Source organism: Aptenodytes patagonicus, chromosome 7, assembly GCF_965638725.1.
Source record: "Aptenodytes patagonicus chromosome 7, bAptPat1.pri.cur, whole genome shotgun sequence".
In the NCBI taxonomy this organism is placed as follows: Eukaryota; Metazoa; Chordata; class Aves; order Sphenisciformes; family Spheniscidae; genus Aptenodytes; species Aptenodytes patagonicus.
The window spans coordinates 14,510,955-14,530,649 of record NC_134955.1 but is presented as its reverse complement, the minus strand read 5'-3'; the positions used below and the strand labels follow the sequence as shown (position 1 = coordinate 14,530,649).

The following is a 19,695-nucleotide window of genomic DNA, read 5'->3' as shown; positions in this document are numbered from 1 at the left end:
TTTGCCAGTTTATTGCATTTCCAGACACATGTCCTCCATTGCCTCCCAACACAGATCATTGTGTAACGATTAATCTCTGCCTAAGTAGTCTGGAAAAAACAGTGTTTGTGTTACTAGAGTCACATGCAACTACACTACCAGTCACAAAAATAAGCTGCTCATGAGTCTGACCAGAAAAGAAACCTTTTTGGGAGGGGGAGTGGAATAGGGTGGGGAGAAACAGATTTTAAATAGACTTTAAGCACAAGTTTTAGGCATAACAGCTACTCTTGACTTCTGCCAGCTTCATTTTTTACTATTGACAGCTATTGCTTTGTGGTTATTGGTAGCTAAAGATTTATGCATGCAGGCCCTACAGGAGAACCTGATACTCTAAATATGGTATGGTCAGTCCCCACCATGTGGGGAGAAGTAGGGCCTCAGAATAGGGTTCAGAACAAAACACACACTGAGCAAGTGGCTATTTAAGGACAGGGCTGAATATTAGACCTTGCTCTTTATACAGTTTATGTTTCAATTTGGAGCTGCAGGAAAGTTCGAAGGCAGGAATTGGGTTTCTGCTGACCTGATGTTTACAGCTTATACTGAGTGGAAATACTTCATTTCTTTTGAAATAGCAAAAGAGGATCAAACAGCGCTAATACTAGTCCACTTACATAATAGCCTGTTGACTTTAAGATGCAGCAGGTCCAGATTTAATTACTGACTCTGTCTGAGGGTAGTCAGACCCACATGTCCCACAGAGAGCATCTCAGACACATGTTCCTGATGCTCTGAAGAGGGTGGGCAGGCTACTCCTCTTGCTGAATAACTGCCTTTCTGTAGAGAAGATTTAAGATTCAAAAAGGAGAGGAGGGAGCTAAGCGTGACTGCTGTGCATTGGGCACACCATGAAAGCTGCTAATAAACCACTCCTAAGATACTGGCAAACAGCGGGGCTTAGGAGTCAAGATTGAGGCTTTTCTGGATACCTGCATAAGTAGATGCTGGGTGCTTGTGAAATGCTTAACAAAAAATTGTGGAATCTACCTAATTTAGGTGCCTTCAGTATGAAGCAATACTGAACAGAGTATTCAGTGCTACAGTTCTGGACTCATAATTCTTCCTATATTCCACCCTGTGCCCTTAGACCAGACAGCCAGAGTTTTGTTAGTATCTAGGCTTGCCTTCTGGGTTGCAAGAACTCTAGGACATCCTTTGGTTAACATGGTTCAAATAATTCTAACTGAAGTCGGGGGAGGATTAATAAAAATCAAGAACCAGTTCTTGCGGGGGCTGTGCTCAAAATGCAGCTGGCCAGTGATAATTCCCTTTTGCTGAGGTATTTTGAGATCTAACGCCTGGCTAGTCTTTAATCCATTTAATGAGAACCACATTCATTATATGTTATTCTCGTTTCTAAATCAAAACGCCTTATAAAAGCCTCAGAATATCAGTCCGAACTTTTACTATTACCTGCCAACTTATGGTCTCATTTAAGCAATCAAATACATTCGGCAAACTGTCTTTTCTATAAATCTATATCAGTATTAGTTATATTTACATGTTTCATTCTGTATTTTCTCTCTGACTTAAAATTATCTTAATGATTCAATTTAATAATTTGAAATACTGACATAATAATTTTTTCCAGTCCTCCGGAATTTCTCCACTGTATCAAGATTGATTAGTAATGAACATCAGTAGCCAGCCAGATGTTCAGAATTTCCTGGTGAGAGTTTTCTACAGCTGAAATACCTAGCATAGCTGGCTGCTATTTAACATTGTTTTGGGATTAAAGGTTGATATATTAACTGGTATATCTTTTTCTGGTTGTAGAATTTAAGGATGAAAAAAGACATTGTGATGTGTCAAGGTAAGATTGTTCCCATTTGCAGAAGTTTTTCCTATCTGGCTATAAATGTCCTAATGTTTTGGATTAAAACAACGTGTCCAGATACTAATGGAAAGATTTCTTGAAATTTAAGTTGTAACCTCTCCATTTCTGTATATTAATGCCATTTATGGTGCTCTTGGTTTCACCATTTTCCCAAGTTTTATTCCCTCCAGTATTTATAGTCTTCTCATTTTTGTCTTTTGCAGAGTTAGCGTTTTGAATTCATGATGATAGTTTAGAACTGGAAGCCCTGTTTCCACATACAGGTATATCACAACCACAAGAAGAAACTTTCATGTACCTTCTCTGTAACTCCACTGCTGTTCCCAAAGGCAGTGAAGGACTTTTTGCTGTAAACGTAGCTAAAAATGCATATTCAGCTTGCCTTTGCTGCTCTCAATCCCTGTACAGTTTTGAATCATTCTTTTTTCTAGTTTGTCCATGAAAAAATCCACTTCAGCTTTTTCCCTTCCTGTGAGATTATTGCAATTTTTTTGGTCTTGTTCAGTATTTGTAAATGCAGACTAGATTCAGCAGTCTTTCCTAAGGAATAGGAATTTTAGGATTAAGACTTGATTTTATATTCTTAATTATTTTAATTTCTCCTTGAACAATAACTAGCTGTCTTTTCTGAGTATAATCACAGAAATCCTGCTAATTGGAGGAGAATATAGTCAACTCACCATTGTATTAGTTCACTATATCCCATTCAAACGTCTCCACAGCCAACTACAATGTAGTCCCAGAAGGAAGATTATGAGCTGCTGTATGTTTTTCCTACATCTATTTTCTCCATCTTGGCTCTGGTTTTGTATACTTGCCCTAAACCAGAAACTCTAGAAGTGGTTCTGTGCCTTTGCCTTTTCGTGCCATTTCTGTACCGCGAGAATGGGTGCTTTCTGCCCTATTTCTCAGACACAGTCTATTCCTGTATCTATTCCTAGACTTAAGTCTAGGCCCAGGGCAACGCATCTTGCTATCCAGCAGGAGATTCCCTTCTTAACACTGATGCAAGAGCGGCAGTCAGTACCACCATAGTATCTTAAATCTTCCTTTTTAAAACTCTATCTTTACACTGAAGTTTTTGGGTTAACCTTGCCCATGCCAGCATCCCCAGAGACTGAAAAGGGAACGCTACAAGCATGTCATGTACGACACTGAAAGAATGCCGAAGAAAATCTTACTCTTTAGCACTTCATTTCCTGAACTTCCACCAGTTTCTGTGGTATTGGCGAACATAAGCTTAGTGTGAACCTAATAAATGCAGGAAGGTTCATTAATTTATGCCTTCAGAAATTAACTATACAAAGTGAGATTTCATAAAAGTTCAAGCAACATTACTGCTTCTCTGAAAGTAAATAGTTTGAATTTATTGTGATATATTCTTTATATGTATCCAGAATATGTTGTGAGAGAAAGACCTAGAGAATCATAATAATGCTTTTTTGTTAGTTTGCCAGTACGTACTAGAAATAGTTCAGCTAACTTGGGCTATATGCCAGGATGTAGCTACATCTTTTTTCAGTGAACAATGTCTCATGTCTTAGATCTCAATTTCTCTTAATAAGGGAATGATAAAATAGAAACAGGGGAAAAGGAGAACATTATAGCTGGTGTTTATAATATATCATGTATTTTAATGTTGTGTACACACTGTCAACTGTGTAATGTTTTAACTGGGAACTAATAACTGTCCAGAGAATTGGTCATATCATCTGGAAAATGAGAGAAAGTTAAATAAAGAGAAAATTATAAATAGGGAAGAAAAGAGTAGATTGAAAGCAAAAAGACAATGTGTTCTAATTTTTGCAATTATTTACAAATCATCATGAAGCACGAGTGTTTTATCTGGAAAAATAATTACAGTTCTTTTGATGACATTTCTGGATTGAATTGGTAGAATTTTTCAGACTAAGTACCAGAAGTCACTGTATCTGTAGCAGCCAAAGTGCTATTTCAGACCGAAATGTACAAAGAGCCTACTTCTTTCATCCTTAAACTAAGTGTATCATAGAACTGTGGTAATTTTTAATTCTGTACAGAATCAGGGTTGGAAAGGAGCAAAACTCCCTCATGATTTAGATCTGTAGTGACTTAAGAGCTAAAATATGCCTGGAAGATGTGATCTCCCTTGTCCATGGTTTGAGTATCACCGCAGGAAACGTGAACTGAACCTGCAAGGAAAATTGCCTTTTCATTGGGCAGAATCAATAGTTCCTTCTCCTGTGGGGATATGCCACTGTATTATAGGTAAAGGGAAATGCGGTGCCCAGGAGCCCTAGAAATCTTGAAAGAGAGCAAAGTGAATATGCTCTCTGTAGAGCCAGAATACAGGTTATGGGGGACCACGATCTGGCATTAGGGGGACCTTGCTTAAGCAGCCCTGGAGACCCATGGCAATGCCATCTTTAGCCTGCAGGTGGCTGGACAACAAGCTGGTAAATTTTCAGGTGTTTTGTTGAGGATAGCTGTCACCACAGGGACAGAAATATCTCACTATGTAGTTTCTGTGTATGTTGAGAAAACAGACGTCATTCAAAATAATGTGTTACTGGCCAGTCCAAACTTCCAAAGTTACTCATCATGCCAAGGACAAACTAGGCGACTTTGCAAGAAGATGCTTAAGGTGAGCTCATTTCTTTGCAGATAATGTTCAGCAAGGATTGCTGAAGCAAACAGTCTAGGTAGGATATCAAATCAGCTCCTAGTAGTGTCCAAGGTGAGATACTGGGGTTAGCTTTAGAGATGTACAGGCTCTTGCAGAACTGCACAGATTAGACTGCAAGGGAAGAGAAGCCTAATTGCTACCTGCTGTATAATGACCATCACACTAATGCAGTTTCTCTGCTTATTAACCCAACCTACCCTTAACAACCATTCTGTGTGCTTGTGGACTCATTCCCCTTTCTTCTTCCTACTGACATGAATATTTGCTGAATCTTAAAGTGCTGAACAGATGTGCATGCCTCCCTTTCTTCTACACCAGGTTTTCTTGCAAAGGAAACTTCGATGTACTCCAAATGGGAGAATAATTCTGCATCGGCAACGTAGGCAGCGTTGATAACTAGTATTATAGTACCACATAGGAAGATCTGATGTGCACTGACTTTACGCTGCAGGAATTTAGCATCGTCTCTATTCAGTGGTATTCAGCATCTCTCTCCAAATGTTCCTTGCCCATAACTAGACTCGACCAGAACTTGAGGTGAAGTCATGGAGCTTTCTGCATTTGCCTGGTGATCCCTCCTTAAGCATCATCATCGTGCAGGTTTCCAATACAAGATCCCTCTATTTTCTAGTAATGTTGCAGAAGTTATAAAATTGTAATTCTGAAAAGAATTCAGTTGGTTTACATTAATTTCATACACTCACACTACAATCTATTCATTTCACAGAGTATGTTTTTGACCTCCTGTGGGCCAGATCCAATATCAATAGAAGGAAGGTCTTTCCTTCTGGACTCTGGCCTTTTTGGACGTGTCCAAATAGAAATTCAGATGTCTATGAGCCAGTGACACAGAAAACAGGCATAGGATGAGGGAAATCTATATTGAAAAGCTGTAATTCTGAAAGAGCTTGGGAGTCATGGTGGGTTATTAGTTAAACATGAACTTTAACTGTGCAGCCAAAAGATCTTGTGTTGACAGAATATTGAGTGAGGATAGAATCATAGAATCATTTAGGTTGGAAGAGACCTTTAAGGTCATTGAGTCCAATTGTTAACAGATGCAGAAGCTATATATGTATTTTGTGCTGGCACAAGCATTCCTTGAATACCGTGTCCTGTTCTGTTGTCTATAACTGAAGGAGCATTTAAAAAAAAAAAAAAGTCAAGTGTTCCTCTAAAGCTGTAAAAATGACTAACCATATGTTTATGCTATATATTCTGGATTGCTGCAAGGTACTTCTACTGATTTATGAGCTGACCAAATAGTATGTGATCATATCAGGGCAGCACCATGTCCAAGCTAATACGCTTCCATTTCAGAATGATTTATTATTTCAGACTTGGTGACACACTGGCACTGTTAGAAAGTTTTTGGATAAGTTGGAGATTCAAGCATGTTTCCAGAATATACACCACAGAAATGTAATGTAGAACATATGGGCTACTGACACATTCAAGACAGTTCATTTGCTTGGTTTACCAAATACATGATTAAGTGACTTAATTGTAGTCTATAGCTATCTAAACAGAGAAAAAAAGTTGATAAAAGATCTCTTCAGTAAGTAGAGAAGAATATAAATAGAAGTCAAGGTGAAATACCTTTAAACTAGGAACCAGGTGAATACTTTGAACAGCTTTAGATGAAGAATCAGGTATATAACTAGCAGTGAGGACAGTTATTCCTAGATTGTTACAGAAAGTTTAAGATAAGTTATCAGACCTTTCTTCTGTGCTCTGGTTCTAATTTGCACTGTCTTTAGCATGATAAGTAAACTACATAAGTTTACAGTAGTCCCTCCTGTCTCAATCATCAGCTTATAAATTTACTGTTCTCTCTGAACTCCAAACCTCTGCTAGCTATTCAAGTGTTAAAGCAGCCTGAGCTCACATAGCAAGCAGGTCTTTTCTTGATTTAGTATGTTGTCCTACACAATTAGATTCTGAATCTAATTCTGATTGTCGTGGTTTGAGCCCACACAGCAACTAAGCACCACACAGCCACTCGCTCACTCCCCCCACAGGAGATGGGGGAGAGAATTGGAAGGGTAAAAGTGAGGAAACTCGTGGACTGAGATAAAGACAGTTTAATAGGTAAAGCAAAAGCCGCGCACGCGAGCAAAGCCAAACAAGGAATTCACTCACCACTTCCCACCGGCAGGCAGGTGTTCAGCCATCTCCAGGAAAGCAGGGCTCCATCACGCGTAACGGTTACTTGGGAAGACAAACGCCATCACTCCGAACGTCCCCCCCTTCCTCCTTCTTCCCCCAGATTTGTATGCTGAGCATGACGTCATATGGTGTGGAATATCCCTTTGGTCAGTTGGGGTCAGCTGTCCCACCTGTGTCCCCTCCCAACTTCTTGTGCACCCCCAGCCTACTCACTGGTGGGGTGGTGTGAGGAGCAGAAAAGGCCTTGACTGTGTCAGCACTGCTCAGCAGCAACTAAAACATCCCTGTATTATCAACGCTGTTTTCAGCACAAATCCAAAACACAGCACTGTACCAGCTACTAGGAAGGACATTAACTCTATCCCAGCCAAAACCAGCACACTGATTCAGGCTGTCTGAATAGTGAAAATAAACTACTAATCTGCATTTTTTTTAGCCTGAATTGAGCCTAATGGTTTGTACAAGCACTAGCAAGTAGATGAGGCAGATTATGTTGTCGTTAAGATAGCACATTCACCTGAAAAGTAGCAAGTTCAGAGAGAACAGAATAAAAGATAGTCAAATCACTTTGAAAAAGGGGTGAAAATAAGATTATGTAAATTTTGCAACAATGCATTGAATGGGAAAATATAAGGATTAAGGATAAACAGGGAAAAGAAAAATCATAATGGTGAAGATGCCAGATTAGAATTTATCTTTGAGTGAGATAGATGGAATGATGAAAACACAACATAACACAGCCAAGTACAGTGGACTATTCAGTAAGAGTTTGAAAGGTAAACTCTCAGTATAAATTGGTCTGTGAAGGTACAGACATGCTTTTTCATAACAGCTGGATGTCTGAGGTGTTTTTTTGGCATTGGGCCTCATAATTCAAACCCTTTTTCTTATCAAGATCAAAGTAAACTTCTGTTCTGGAAATATTATGCCTTATTCTGTCCTTTCATACAATACAATTTGAGGATCAGCAGATTCTTCCATTTCTAGATTATCCCTTTAGATATTTTTGAAGGCTGTCAACTATCTTGATGTCAATGTGATTAGAATTAGGCAGAACCTGTACTCAGAGTAGTCATTTCTTAGGAAGTCTGCCAGACTTCAGGAGACATTACGTTTGTTACATTCTTCTGAATAAGTAACATTCCAAATAGATTAAATCCATTAAAATAATGGAGCATATCAGGAATGTGCAATCTAATCCAATATCTTACTATTACCGCAGCAGATGGCTGCTTGCCTAAAATTTTACATGTGATATATACCAGCCTATAGTAATATACCAGAAAACAGAATAAACTTACTATTTTTTCCCTTGCTGTTTTCAAGTGCTGACTTCCTTTTCTACGCTCGTACTAAAAATCTTAAAAGCAGTATTTTTAATCTGTATAAACTATGACTTATCAGAAGCATGAAAAAATATTACATATAAAAAAAAAGATGAGCTTTTTACATTACAGTTAATTTGTTAGGATGCTTAACCACATTAGTCCCACCATTAGCATCTAGACAACAGAGTCCATGCTGTATGCCCCATGGACACTCTTATACCCTCACTAAAATGAGGGAATAAAGGATGGCTCAATTGTTGTTCAGGTCCTTCACTAATATAGGTAATCCAGGTATGGTTTCATACCAATAAGGAATGAAAGTTAGGTAACAGAATCACTATGGATAAAACATCTTAAAGAATTCCAGTTATTCTCATGTAATTAAGTTTCCTTTCTCCACACGCATCCCTGTTTAAGGAGTCCAAATGCCCTTTTGGTTCTCTTCAACTTCCACAATAAACTCAGTTAAAATAATAATGCTGGTGAACATGCCGCCCCACAGCAGAATTTTATAAGCCTAATTTTTCCAGGAAAAACATAGGTACTTATGACCCTTCTTGTGCCTATATAGGTTAGGAAGTTAATTTCATTGCTCTTTTTTGGAAGCTTAAAGGTTCCTTTTTAAAGCCTCTTCAAGGCATCTTCAGATCTTGTTCCATTGTATTTTACGTTGTATAAAGACATACTGTTTCTCTCTCAAAGAATATACAGTCTAAACTCTCACAGTATAGATGGAAATGCAACATATCCTAATATTGTATTTACTTCATCACAAATTGTAGATATAGTCTATAGAATATTCAAATTCTTCATGTCATAATGAATGTCATGATTATATATTTGAAAAGAGACTGTAAGAATAATTCATTGTTGATTGCAATACAACTCAGTGCTAAGGGCTAAAATTTATCTAAAATCCCCACTTGCTTAAACTAATCCTTTTTATAAGTATATTAATTACATCATCTTCAAGAGCATCTAACACCTCCCAATGTCTTAAGTATGCACTTTCTTAAGATCTAGAGAGGACCATATAGCTTGACAAATATTTAAAATATAATAAGCTTTAGCAAACTAACTTTAGACTTTTTTTTTTTTTTTTTTTAAATTTTGGCTACTGCATTTCCATTTATTCATAAGCTGACAACTAGACAGAATCTTAACTCTGGCTGAGCTTCAAACCTTGTCTGTTTTTTCAAAAGGATTCTAGCTCTGTCCCTCAACAAATAAAAAGACTATTTCTGGTGGGAGATGCATTACCAGTGAAATACTCAGTAAATGAAAAGCTTTTAATATTCACTGAAATAGAGATTCAGTTGACACATCCAATTCCTGTTGTTTGAGTGTTATTATTTGACTATTTTCTATCATTGTGCACATTTTCTTACTGGTATTTAAAGCAATCCATACCAGATCTCATCTCTAGTCCTAGTATTTAAAAAATAGGTCCAGAAAGGATCTCAGTAAGTTATGCAGTTCACTTATCTGACCCAGTAATACGTTTTTCTGAAAGCTGGTTTTCAGACTGTTTTTCATTTTCAAAGACTTCCTTAATACTCCAAGGCAATCTATTTCAGTGAGTCACAGCCCTCTCAATCCTTAGACAATTAGCCATGTTGAGCCTGAATCTTCCTTCTTGCAATCTACATCTGCTACTTCTTGTCCTAAACACTATGAACAGTGAAAGCATTATTCTGATTACTTTGCTCGTTGAAGCAGCCTTATTAAGCATTTAAAACCTTAGAATATCTCCCTTAAGTCTCATTTTCTTTAAACTCAGAAAAGTCTCTTGAATTAATTTTATCTTTCTCCTTCTCTTTAGGCCATGTCTTGCATATTTCTGGTCAGTCTCACTGGTCTGTACTGGAATTCTGCAATCTGTCTAATGGACAGATATTTTTCCTGGGGTGTGACATCTGAAATTAGAAACAGTATTTTGGTAACGCCTTATTTATGATGAATAGAACAAAATGATTACAAGCCCATTCTTCAAGATAAATAGGAGGGCTTCTTCATTCACTTCTTTGACTGAGAGAAAGCTTAGTTAATATATGAGTCAGATAAATTGGCAATACCACAGAGATTAATTCTAGTAGGATGAATATCATGACAAAAGAAAGAGGGGTATACTACGTCCATTTGAATGACCACATATAGGAGCAATTTTTCACATCTAACTGGCACAGGTGACAAAGTCTGCAGTCTGCTCCCCATGTGCAATAAGTAATGTCAAGCTTTGGATTTTTGGTATAAAACTTGCATTCTAAGATAAGCATTAGTCTTTGTTTTATATGCAAGTAAAATGAAAAGACTTTGATCTGATTCAAGGTGCAAAGGGTTCTGCTGATCTGGAGAGATGAGTCAGAAGTGACTCATCACCTGTTTTTTGGCAAGATGTTTGTTTTGGCATGGACAAATCACAAGGTGAATGGTAGGAATAATTTGAAACATTATGCTCTCTCACCATTATTTAAAGGCTCTATTGGTTTAATGTTACACATTTCTATTTTTCTGAAACCTCACAGATAAACCAGAAGGCAGAACATTTCTCCTCTGTATAAGATTTTTACTCTCTTTACTTACATTTCACAGATGGTAACATTCTGCCAGATAATAGCCTGCGTAGTAGAACCTATCATAGACACCAGTTGCTGTCACCTGTGATCTCTTGAAGTACAGAAATCAAAAGATGACTCACAGTGTACAGATTCCAAAAGAAACCTTCGGTCAAACATTTCTGATTGTGTTGTGCCCTTTTTAAAGGGTGTCTGTAGTGTCACATAGAACCAAATAAGTGTCAATCACTTAAATACAGTAAGTATCCATTATTCAGTATCCTGACTGTATCACAACAATGGCATTTAAAGTCAGCCAATTTCTGGACAGATGTTTCAATCTCAGTACCAAAGGAAAACAATTTCTTCTTTACTGGAACCACTTTCTATAGCTTAATGCTATTATTAACAAAACAAGCAATTGCTAGTACTTTTTTTTTTTTTTTTTTTTAGTATTGCAGATAACAGAAATGAGACTAACCAGAAGTATTATTTCAAGTCGAAGCCAGAAATGTCTTAGAGAAATGTGAGTAACAGATGGACAACAAAACCATTAAGACAAATTGCTCAGTTAAGAGTTATGTATCTATTGGCTTGATTCATAAGGATGCAGGGGGTGTACACTATGCCAGGAGGGTCACTGCCAACTAGAAACTCAAGTGCACTGGAATGTTTATCCTATAGCAGCTTAGTCCATAAGCTTTCTTTCCTCTTTCCTCCGAAATACAAGACGTTATTCTTTCTCATTTAGCAGAGGACAAAAGTACTAACTGATTATGGCCCTATTAAATTAAGACCAGATAGGGACCAGTTAACAGTTGTGTTCTTTTGCCAGCTTCATCTCCGAGAATCTGCAGTATGATTCTTATAGCAAGTTAAAGGCTTACTTCAGAAAATATCGAAAAGAAAATTCTTCATTGCAAAAATTAAAGCAATTTGTTACCTCATTTGCCTTAACACAGACATGAAGCAGCACGTTGTCCAGAAACACAATTCTGAAGAAAGCTGGAGGAAAAAAAGCAACATAAAACACTGCCTTGATCATACTTTTTGTACCTCATTGAATCAACTTCGTATATTTATTTTCTCTCATCTAATCTTTATTGGCCACAGAAAAATCAATTTTCTTAAACTTGCATCACAACTTAAGTTATGATAATTGTATCACTGTTAGTAGTATAATTTAATTTTAATTTCTATTTTCATTTCATTTCTAACAATCCAAATATTCTGACTTACCAAAGATATCCTGTTTCCGTATTCTTTTGAAGACAATGAACTGGCTTGAAACAATAAACAGTGTCTTTCTTCTGAATAAGAACATATCTTTTGTGTGTGTGTGTATGCCATCCTTACATTTCCTTTCTAATTCTCATCACCTAAGCTAATTCCATCCTTTTACTCCAAAACATGTGTCTCAGACTGGGATTCCTGATCTCACACTCACCAGCGTATGAGACACTTCCAATTCTGCACCTCTCACGCCTTCTCAAATGTTTTTTGGACAAAAGGGAAAGCACTGCCCTGTGAATGTTAGTGCCACACACTGGATTACCTCAAATTCTGTGTATACTTTTAGAGGAACCAGAAGCCCAGCCTCAACTATGCCTGCCCAGGAGGAAGCACCAAAGCAAAAAGTGAGCTCTTGAATTCCGCTAACTCCTTTTGTTGATTCACCTGCCACTGATTGTGGTTAAAATTGAACGCAAGCAGTACAGAGAAGAAATGGTTCTATGCACAAAGCAAATCAGGTCTTGCGCAAACTTTGTTAATTTGGACTTACCTTAAGTAATGTTACACTGGTTCTTTCATTTTGAATCTTAGACTCAGTGTCTAACTTTGTCATGGAGGAAGAACTCACAGGAACAGGATCCAAGGAGTTCATTTTGACTAGTTTAGCACCACCGTAACATCCGGAGGTCTCCAGAAGCATGGAGGGAATTGGGTCCTTACAGAAAACTTTCTAGTCTAGTTCTGTATGCACTGTATGCATAGGAGCGAGTAACCCAACATACATTGTAAAAGAAGGCAATGAGGAGATGGGAGAGTCTTGATAGGAAAGGGGCTGAAGACTTTACTTAAACCTGAGAATATTTATCCATATAAGGTATATCTACTGTAGCAGCATAAACTTCAGTGTCAGCTGTGGCCTACTTCTTGACAAAAAAAAGCGGAGAGTGTTGCTTTAGAAAGTATTTTAAGTGTGTTCTTTTGTGTGCTTTTCTGTGCTCCTTAGCATCCCTTGCTAGCTGTGAATTGAAGCATGATCACAGATTTAAGTTGGTTCTCATTTCTCAGTGGGTTGTTACCAGGATAAGAGTGATATGCCTTATATGGAAATATATTATTGTTGACAACAGCTCAATCAACATTCAAATGACCCTCCACTACCATTTTTGAAAGATTAAGACACCTTCAGTTACAGTTACATCCACTTCTGCAAACATGCCCTGAACCAACCTTTGATGTCATTTGTACATTCTTTTCCCCTTCCTCTTAGAGTAACAATTAGTCACATATTACGTATACATAAATAACAGTCATTTTAAGGTGGATTTTGAATACATTCATAATTAAACATATCTTTGAAGCAAGCTATTGTAACTTGAAAATATCTAATTGGAAATACATATTAGCATTATAGCTTATTAAACACTGAGGTTTGCTACTTGTTTCTGAATTTAAAAATTGCTTCACTATTTCTAAAGAGTTTAAGGAAAACCTGAGATAAGAAAGTTGCTGGCAAAGTTGTCACCAGATATAAATGCTGCCACTGCTTTAGTAGAAGAAAAAATGTTATTTTTACCTTCTTATTCTTTCTTTATATTAGTTTTTAATAATAATTTTTTAAAAGGAAACTAAATGGAAAACTGTCATGTAAAATAATATAACAGTAACTTTAGACAAGCTCATTTGCATCTTTTTTCAGTCAAAGCAAAATGAAATTAAACAGTATTAAAGTGATTTTTTTTATATATATACAAACACATAGGCTAAACACAAAATGCTGAGAATACAGCATACTGAAACAAGCATGATTTCTGTAGTCTTCAAATTATCTGTTAGGAAAATATATGAACAACAAATGTAAAATACAAGTGAATGATCAGTAAGTGCCAGCTTCAATAGTGCAACATTTTATTAATGACAGAAATATCTGGTTTTAACACTGCTCATGTTACAAAAAACGCAGTGATAGTAATAATGGCAGCAAAGGGGGATTTGGCACAGCATATATAAAATAGCAAAAGCACGTCTCAGTGGTCTTCTAAATGGATCAACAAAAAGCTTATTAGTGGAAAATAAAAAAATAATTCCTTTCAGTTATTTAAACTGGCCAAAGAGCAGAATAAAAATTTGTTTGTGTAAAATAGTGCAATACAATTTACACAAGGTTATCTTAGGAATGTTACCTTTTTTTCAAGTCAACTGATGTAAATGTAAACACAAATATGCTAAGATACATTTAGCAACTTGCACACGTGTGCATTTGTTTTTATTCAATTCAACTGCACAGCATATAAATGTTTAGTACTAAAAGCTGCACTTTTAAAACTAGCTTTATTTGTGGCTTGCTTACATACTTGTATTCTAATTTATGCTCTTTTTTTTTTTTTTTAAATTAGACCTACAATGGTAGTGTTCCTAAAAATACATTTGTGTGGAATGTCTAAGTTTCTTATTTAAAAACTCAACAATCTAAAATGTAATATAGTACAGTGATGTTTATCTTACTATTAGGCTTTAAATGAAGTTTTCACGTTCTGCTTTCCATATGTATATTTCAGGATGTACATCAAACTTGAAGGCAATATAAGCTATGTCTGTGATGGGAGGAAAGATGGGGGGGGCACATTAAAATACACTAGCCATTTTGAAACAGTAGTTTATGTCTTTTTTTTTTAAAAAAAATCTTTAATTCTCCTAAAGTTTTACATACAAAGAATAAATGAAATATGATCTTATTTCCTTAAAATTTAATACCGGAAATCGGTGCAAGATAAAAATCTATGATGTGGTTGACTTGTTTTTAAACAGGAACCTGAGTAAGGGCAGGAAATATAGTATTATGACTAAAAGAATAAAATTCCTTAATAATTTAAGTAGCTGAACAGGTTTTTAATGTTCTACCACAAAACAGCAAGGCAACAGATGATAATGACCTTGTATTCAATGAATTATCATGAACACCCACTGCAAACCTGAATATTTTCTGCAAAAATAAAACATCAGATTATGCACAATAATAAAAAGCATCAGAAATAGATGCACCTGGATTTTTTTTTCTTTTTTAAACCACAAATATCAGAATTCAGCATTTATGTCACAGTCCTTAAACAGTTGCTCTGAGATGACTACATTAAGCACACTACTGCACTAAGTAGACACCCCACAACAGGCTTGCACTGCAACAGTAACATAGTTTTCATATAGGCACAGACTTTTCCTTATTCATGTTCAAAAACAACATGAAATAAACAACTCAAGACTATTAGGATTCAACCCACATTTCCTTGTTAGCAAAAAGTTCTTGCCACTTTGGTAATTGAAGTCACTGAATGTTTTTAAAAATTGCAGGTACCTCAAGGAAAATAAGAGTTCCATATTCAGCAAGGCAGCATTATATCAGGATATTTTATACCAACTAAGGCATAAAGAACTTTGCATCAGGATATACAATACTCAATCTTTGAATAAAGTTTCATATTCTGTGTGGCAAAAGTGCATAGGAGTGGGATTCCACTAGAGTAGAAAGAATCCTCTCACAGTATTAAGGCCTTTCAATTTTATGTGAACTGTGTCAGGCTAAAGTCAGCACAGTGGAAAAAAAAAACAGGCTATCATCATACTGGACACCACTGAAGTTTTCTTAGCATGTCTTGTCTTCTCCTAGTTGTCGCTCATCTTCTTCATCAGCTTCCTCAATAACCTGAATTTCATCTGCTTGAGGTAAAGATGAGATCTCAGTCAGCAGTTTAGCTCCTTCAGCTTTATTTTTTTCTTCCTCTTCAATCGCTTTCTTCCATATTTTGTGATTTTCACTGAGATGGTGCAATAGCTGGCAAAATATTCGTCTACCTTTTTTTCTTTGAGCTTCTGTAAAATTATAAGCATATTTGATTGTTTGAGATTCAAAGTAATTGTATTTTACATATACAAAACCAATGGCACGTTGTAAGAGAGATGTAAATTTGAGCAAAAACCATGGATGCTTATTCAGAATATTTAAATAGTGACATGGCAAAAGATAACAATGAGTTTCTGTTTCAAATTGCAAGTCCCCCAGTATTAGCAAAAATTTTATTAAAAGTAAAATTTATAAAGCAGCATAATCGCAAAATCTACAATATTTGTACTATACAATTTCAACCATCATTGCTATGTCTCAATCTATTAAATGACAACCATATGCGCTAACTGAAATACAGAAACTTACTTAAAATAAGATCATCTTCTGTTTCTTCATCATCACTCTCTAACTGTGCTCCATCATCATCTTCCGTACTTTCTGCATCCTCCTCCTCTTCATCAACCCATTGCCCTGGAAGCAACCCAGCTGCATTATAGGAATTGCAAAGGGGGCCAACTATGTGAGTGATGAAAGATTCTTGCAGTTTTGCAAGCTGTGGGGAAGAACGATCCATGAAGGGGCTTATAGGTAATCCAAGACTTGCTTCTTCATCACCCTGAAAAAGGAAATGAAAAAAACTATCAGAACTTCTCACAAAATCAACTTTAAATTTTTATTTTAAAGATTATTTTTAAGGAACCAAGTAAGCATCACATGGATTGTATCTTTTTACTAGAGGCAATAATAGTATAGACTAAGTGAACTAAAATATAATTAGGCCAGTTTAAAATAAAGACACATTATGGCTCAGAATTGCATAGCCCATAATCCTCCCTTCAGCTTTGCTGCAAGATACCCTTGTGCATGGATGGAGGCCTAGTTCTACTGGACGTGCTATTCCTCTGCCTTTACAGGACGGCTTCAGGGTTGGCAGAGATTTGACTTCAATTGCTGAGCTGATGAACAGAGAAAATGGGAAAGTAATCAGCTACAGTAAGGTATTCTGGTAAATGGCTTCCCCCAAAAGCCATAGAAGAATGAAATGAACTATAACATCCAGAATAAAGTGGTTTGGTTTTGGGTTTTTTCCCATTTTATAAATTGAACAAGAAAAAATTGAACAGTTGCTCATACACAACTCTGAGTTATAATCAGTTATCTCAGCACTTCTGTGGACCTTATGGTTTTATAAAAAAGGTTTTCCTAAAGGAGCAACTTAGAATACTAAGGTCTTACAGTAAGTGTAAGCACTTCAAATTATTATTGCTATTGCTTAATTCTTCCAAGAGATTTTGTTGTTTACTTTTATCTTCCTAGTTTGAAAAATATTTTTCAATCCTTGGTTGTTGCCTCATAAATAGTTAACTCCTCAGAAAGTTGACTACAGAAAAATAACAGAGTAGAAATGTAGAATATATTTTGGGGGCTTACAGAAGTTGTAAATGTAAAAATAGGCAACAAATTTTCAGACTTTTTTCCAGTTAAACTTGATAGGATTATTTATCAAAGTTCCACTGTAAAAATCTTATTTACATTTTAATACTGTTAGTTACTAATGTGTATTTTTAATATTTAATTTTGAAAGTTTTGAAGTATCTTCTGTCTTTGCACTAAGAGTTAGCTGAATATACATTTCCAGTCTTGTGGATTCTATACATATTCTTTGACCTGGAAACATACCAGCGAACTCAACTTCCCAAAGTGGAAGAAGATATTTTGGTTTATCAGCATCATCCTAAGAAAAAAAAAACAAAAGAGAATAAACTAATATCTGAAAAATGGACAACATTGGCAGGGGGGTTGTTTTCAAGCTTCTAACACAACTGATAGGAAGTAAAAGATTATGTTAGTATGCTACCTATAAAAATAATTTTTTGGTATTCAGAAAGAGAAGATGGAAATACCTTACCTGAAGATTTAACACAAGGATTAATGTTTAATTTGGTTATACATTTGGTAATGCAAAGAGTTGATCATCTGCCTGTCATTAAAAAAGAGTAAATTACACTTTCCATACCCACCTGTTCATAAAATTCATTAACAATGCCTTCTGTCCATTTCAGGTGCAGCTCTCTAACTTTTGCTGGACCATTAATATCTGCCAGTTTGATGCATATTTGACAGACCAGTAGGCGATCATTTTCATTGCTCCATTCTATACCTTGACTGTTGATATCACTGACCTAGGTTGAGCACATACATTTTTAAAAATTAAGTTAAAACTATTCATCAATGTTTTTGGAGGTTTTTTTCAGGCTTTGCACAACAGACACTTACATTAATTTTTCTATATAATTTTTTGTCTTGTATAGTTAAAAAAAGTCATTTACTGTCTCTCAGAAGATGGAAATGTGAGATATGATTGAGTTCTCCTGTGGGTCCCTATGTCATATCTGCTAGGCTTATTAGGCAATCTACAAAACAATCTACAATTGGTTCGTATAAATGAAATACTCTATTTGCATTTTTTTAGTAACTTAAATTTAAATAATATAAAACTTTAAATGCAAGTTATTAATACTAACAACTACTAAGTAGCAACACTAACATCGGTATATCATGACCAGCTCAGTGCAGACACTAAAATGTAACAAACCTTGGCATTAAATTCTGCAAGGAAATCAAAATGCTTCTTGAGATCTGTAGCAAGGATTGCTTCAATCACTAAGAAACGAAAACGCTTGAATTCTACATGATCAAGATTTGATAAAAAGTTGTATTCTGGTCGTGATAAGAAAAGATTCCAGGCAGAAGCAGCATGGTGATTTTCTAAGACTGATCTGTCATTGTAGAGAACAGCCTACCAAAAAAAAAAAAAAAAAGGGGGGAAAAAGAAAAAAAGAGAATCATAAATGACAGAGTAAAAATTTTAAATTATAATTTTTTATATATATATATAAAAAAAAATTCACCATGCAGCTTAGGCATTTTTTCTTCAGTGCTTTTCCTTCCAATTCTTCCCTGCGCCACCTTTTTTTTCTTTTTCCTATCTGCTATTTTGTTTAGCTTTACTCTCCTTTACCTCTTTTGTCTTAGCCTTTTAGACCCTGAAGACCATAGCATATCCTTTCTTTCTGCTCTCTCTTCTAACAACAAAGTTGAATATGGGAGATAAAAGCAAGGATGCCTGGCTGGTTTCTTCTTATTTTACTCACCCTCCCTTAAAGGTAATGGCTATTATCATAAAGGACTAATTTGAAATACAGAGATTAGACGATGCAGTTAATTGGACTATTAGAGGAACCTGTGTTTTTATGGTAATTGCAGACACCACTATGATTTCAGAGGACTTCCAAAATGTAAGATATCCACGAATTAGCTGCTTAGACAGTCCTAGGGCCAGCTCTCTATGAAATAAATCAATCAGAGTAAAAGATGTTATTTTCAATTTTGTAAATTGAACATTATTTTTACACACATACACAACCAATATGTACAAAACACACTGGAATTTATCAGGGAAAAAAAGAAGTATTACACAAGTTAAGTACAAATTAATTTCCCTGTTTCTTAAATTGGGCAAATGATCCTAAGCAGGCTACACTAGGAATATAGAAGAGAAAAATTTTCATTATTCTGATTTCAGATACAGACAAATAATTTTCTTGTTAAAGAATTTCTTACCTGAGGTGCATTTGTAGCCACTAGAAAAGCATTCGTACGACCAGGATGATCATAATCGTGCATGGCAGCTGCTACATATAAAGCCATCAATTCCAAAGCAGGAATGTTTGATGCCAGACAACCATAACTGTCATCAGCAATAGAACAACTTTTTGAATAAATATAGCTGACTTGAATAGGGGCAATACCACTGGCTTCATCTAAGAACATTGAAAATACAACAACAAAAGATTTTTTAGAACATTATTTCATTCGTATTTTTAATACATTTTAAATGACTCAGCCAGATACTATTGCGAACATAATTATCCTTGTAATTGTGAAGCTGAATAATTGGCAAAGAAAGACTTATACTTTAAAAAAAAAAAAAGTCATACTATTGTTTACAGATAAACCAGTAATTT

The 19,695-nt window shown here is 35.8% G+C and overlaps 1 protein-coding gene across 1 annotated transcript in view; it reads right to left on the bottom strand.

Moving 5' to 3' along the window:
* Positions 1 to 13,717: 13,717 nt before the first annotated feature.
* The window catches only part of PDE3B (phosphodiesterase 3B), a 96,167-nt gene continuing 90,189 nt past the window's right edge, over positions 13,718 to 19,695 (bottom strand). Inside the window, exons 12-16 of the mRNA XM_076344062.1 lie at positions 19,292 to 19,491; positions 18,264 to 18,467; positions 17,689 to 17,850; positions 16,034 to 16,283; positions 13,718 to 15,693 (exon numbers count right to left, since the gene is read on the bottom strand). Coding sequence (XP_076200177.1) covers positions 15,467 to 15,693; positions 16,034 to 16,283; positions 17,689 to 17,850; positions 18,264 to 18,467; positions 19,292 to 19,491 — 1,043 coding nt within the window. The 3' untranslated portion in view covers positions 13,718 to 15,466. The remainder of the gene's footprint in view (positions 15,694 to 16,033; positions 16,284 to 17,688; positions 17,851 to 18,263; positions 18,468 to 19,291; positions 19,492 to 19,695) is intronic.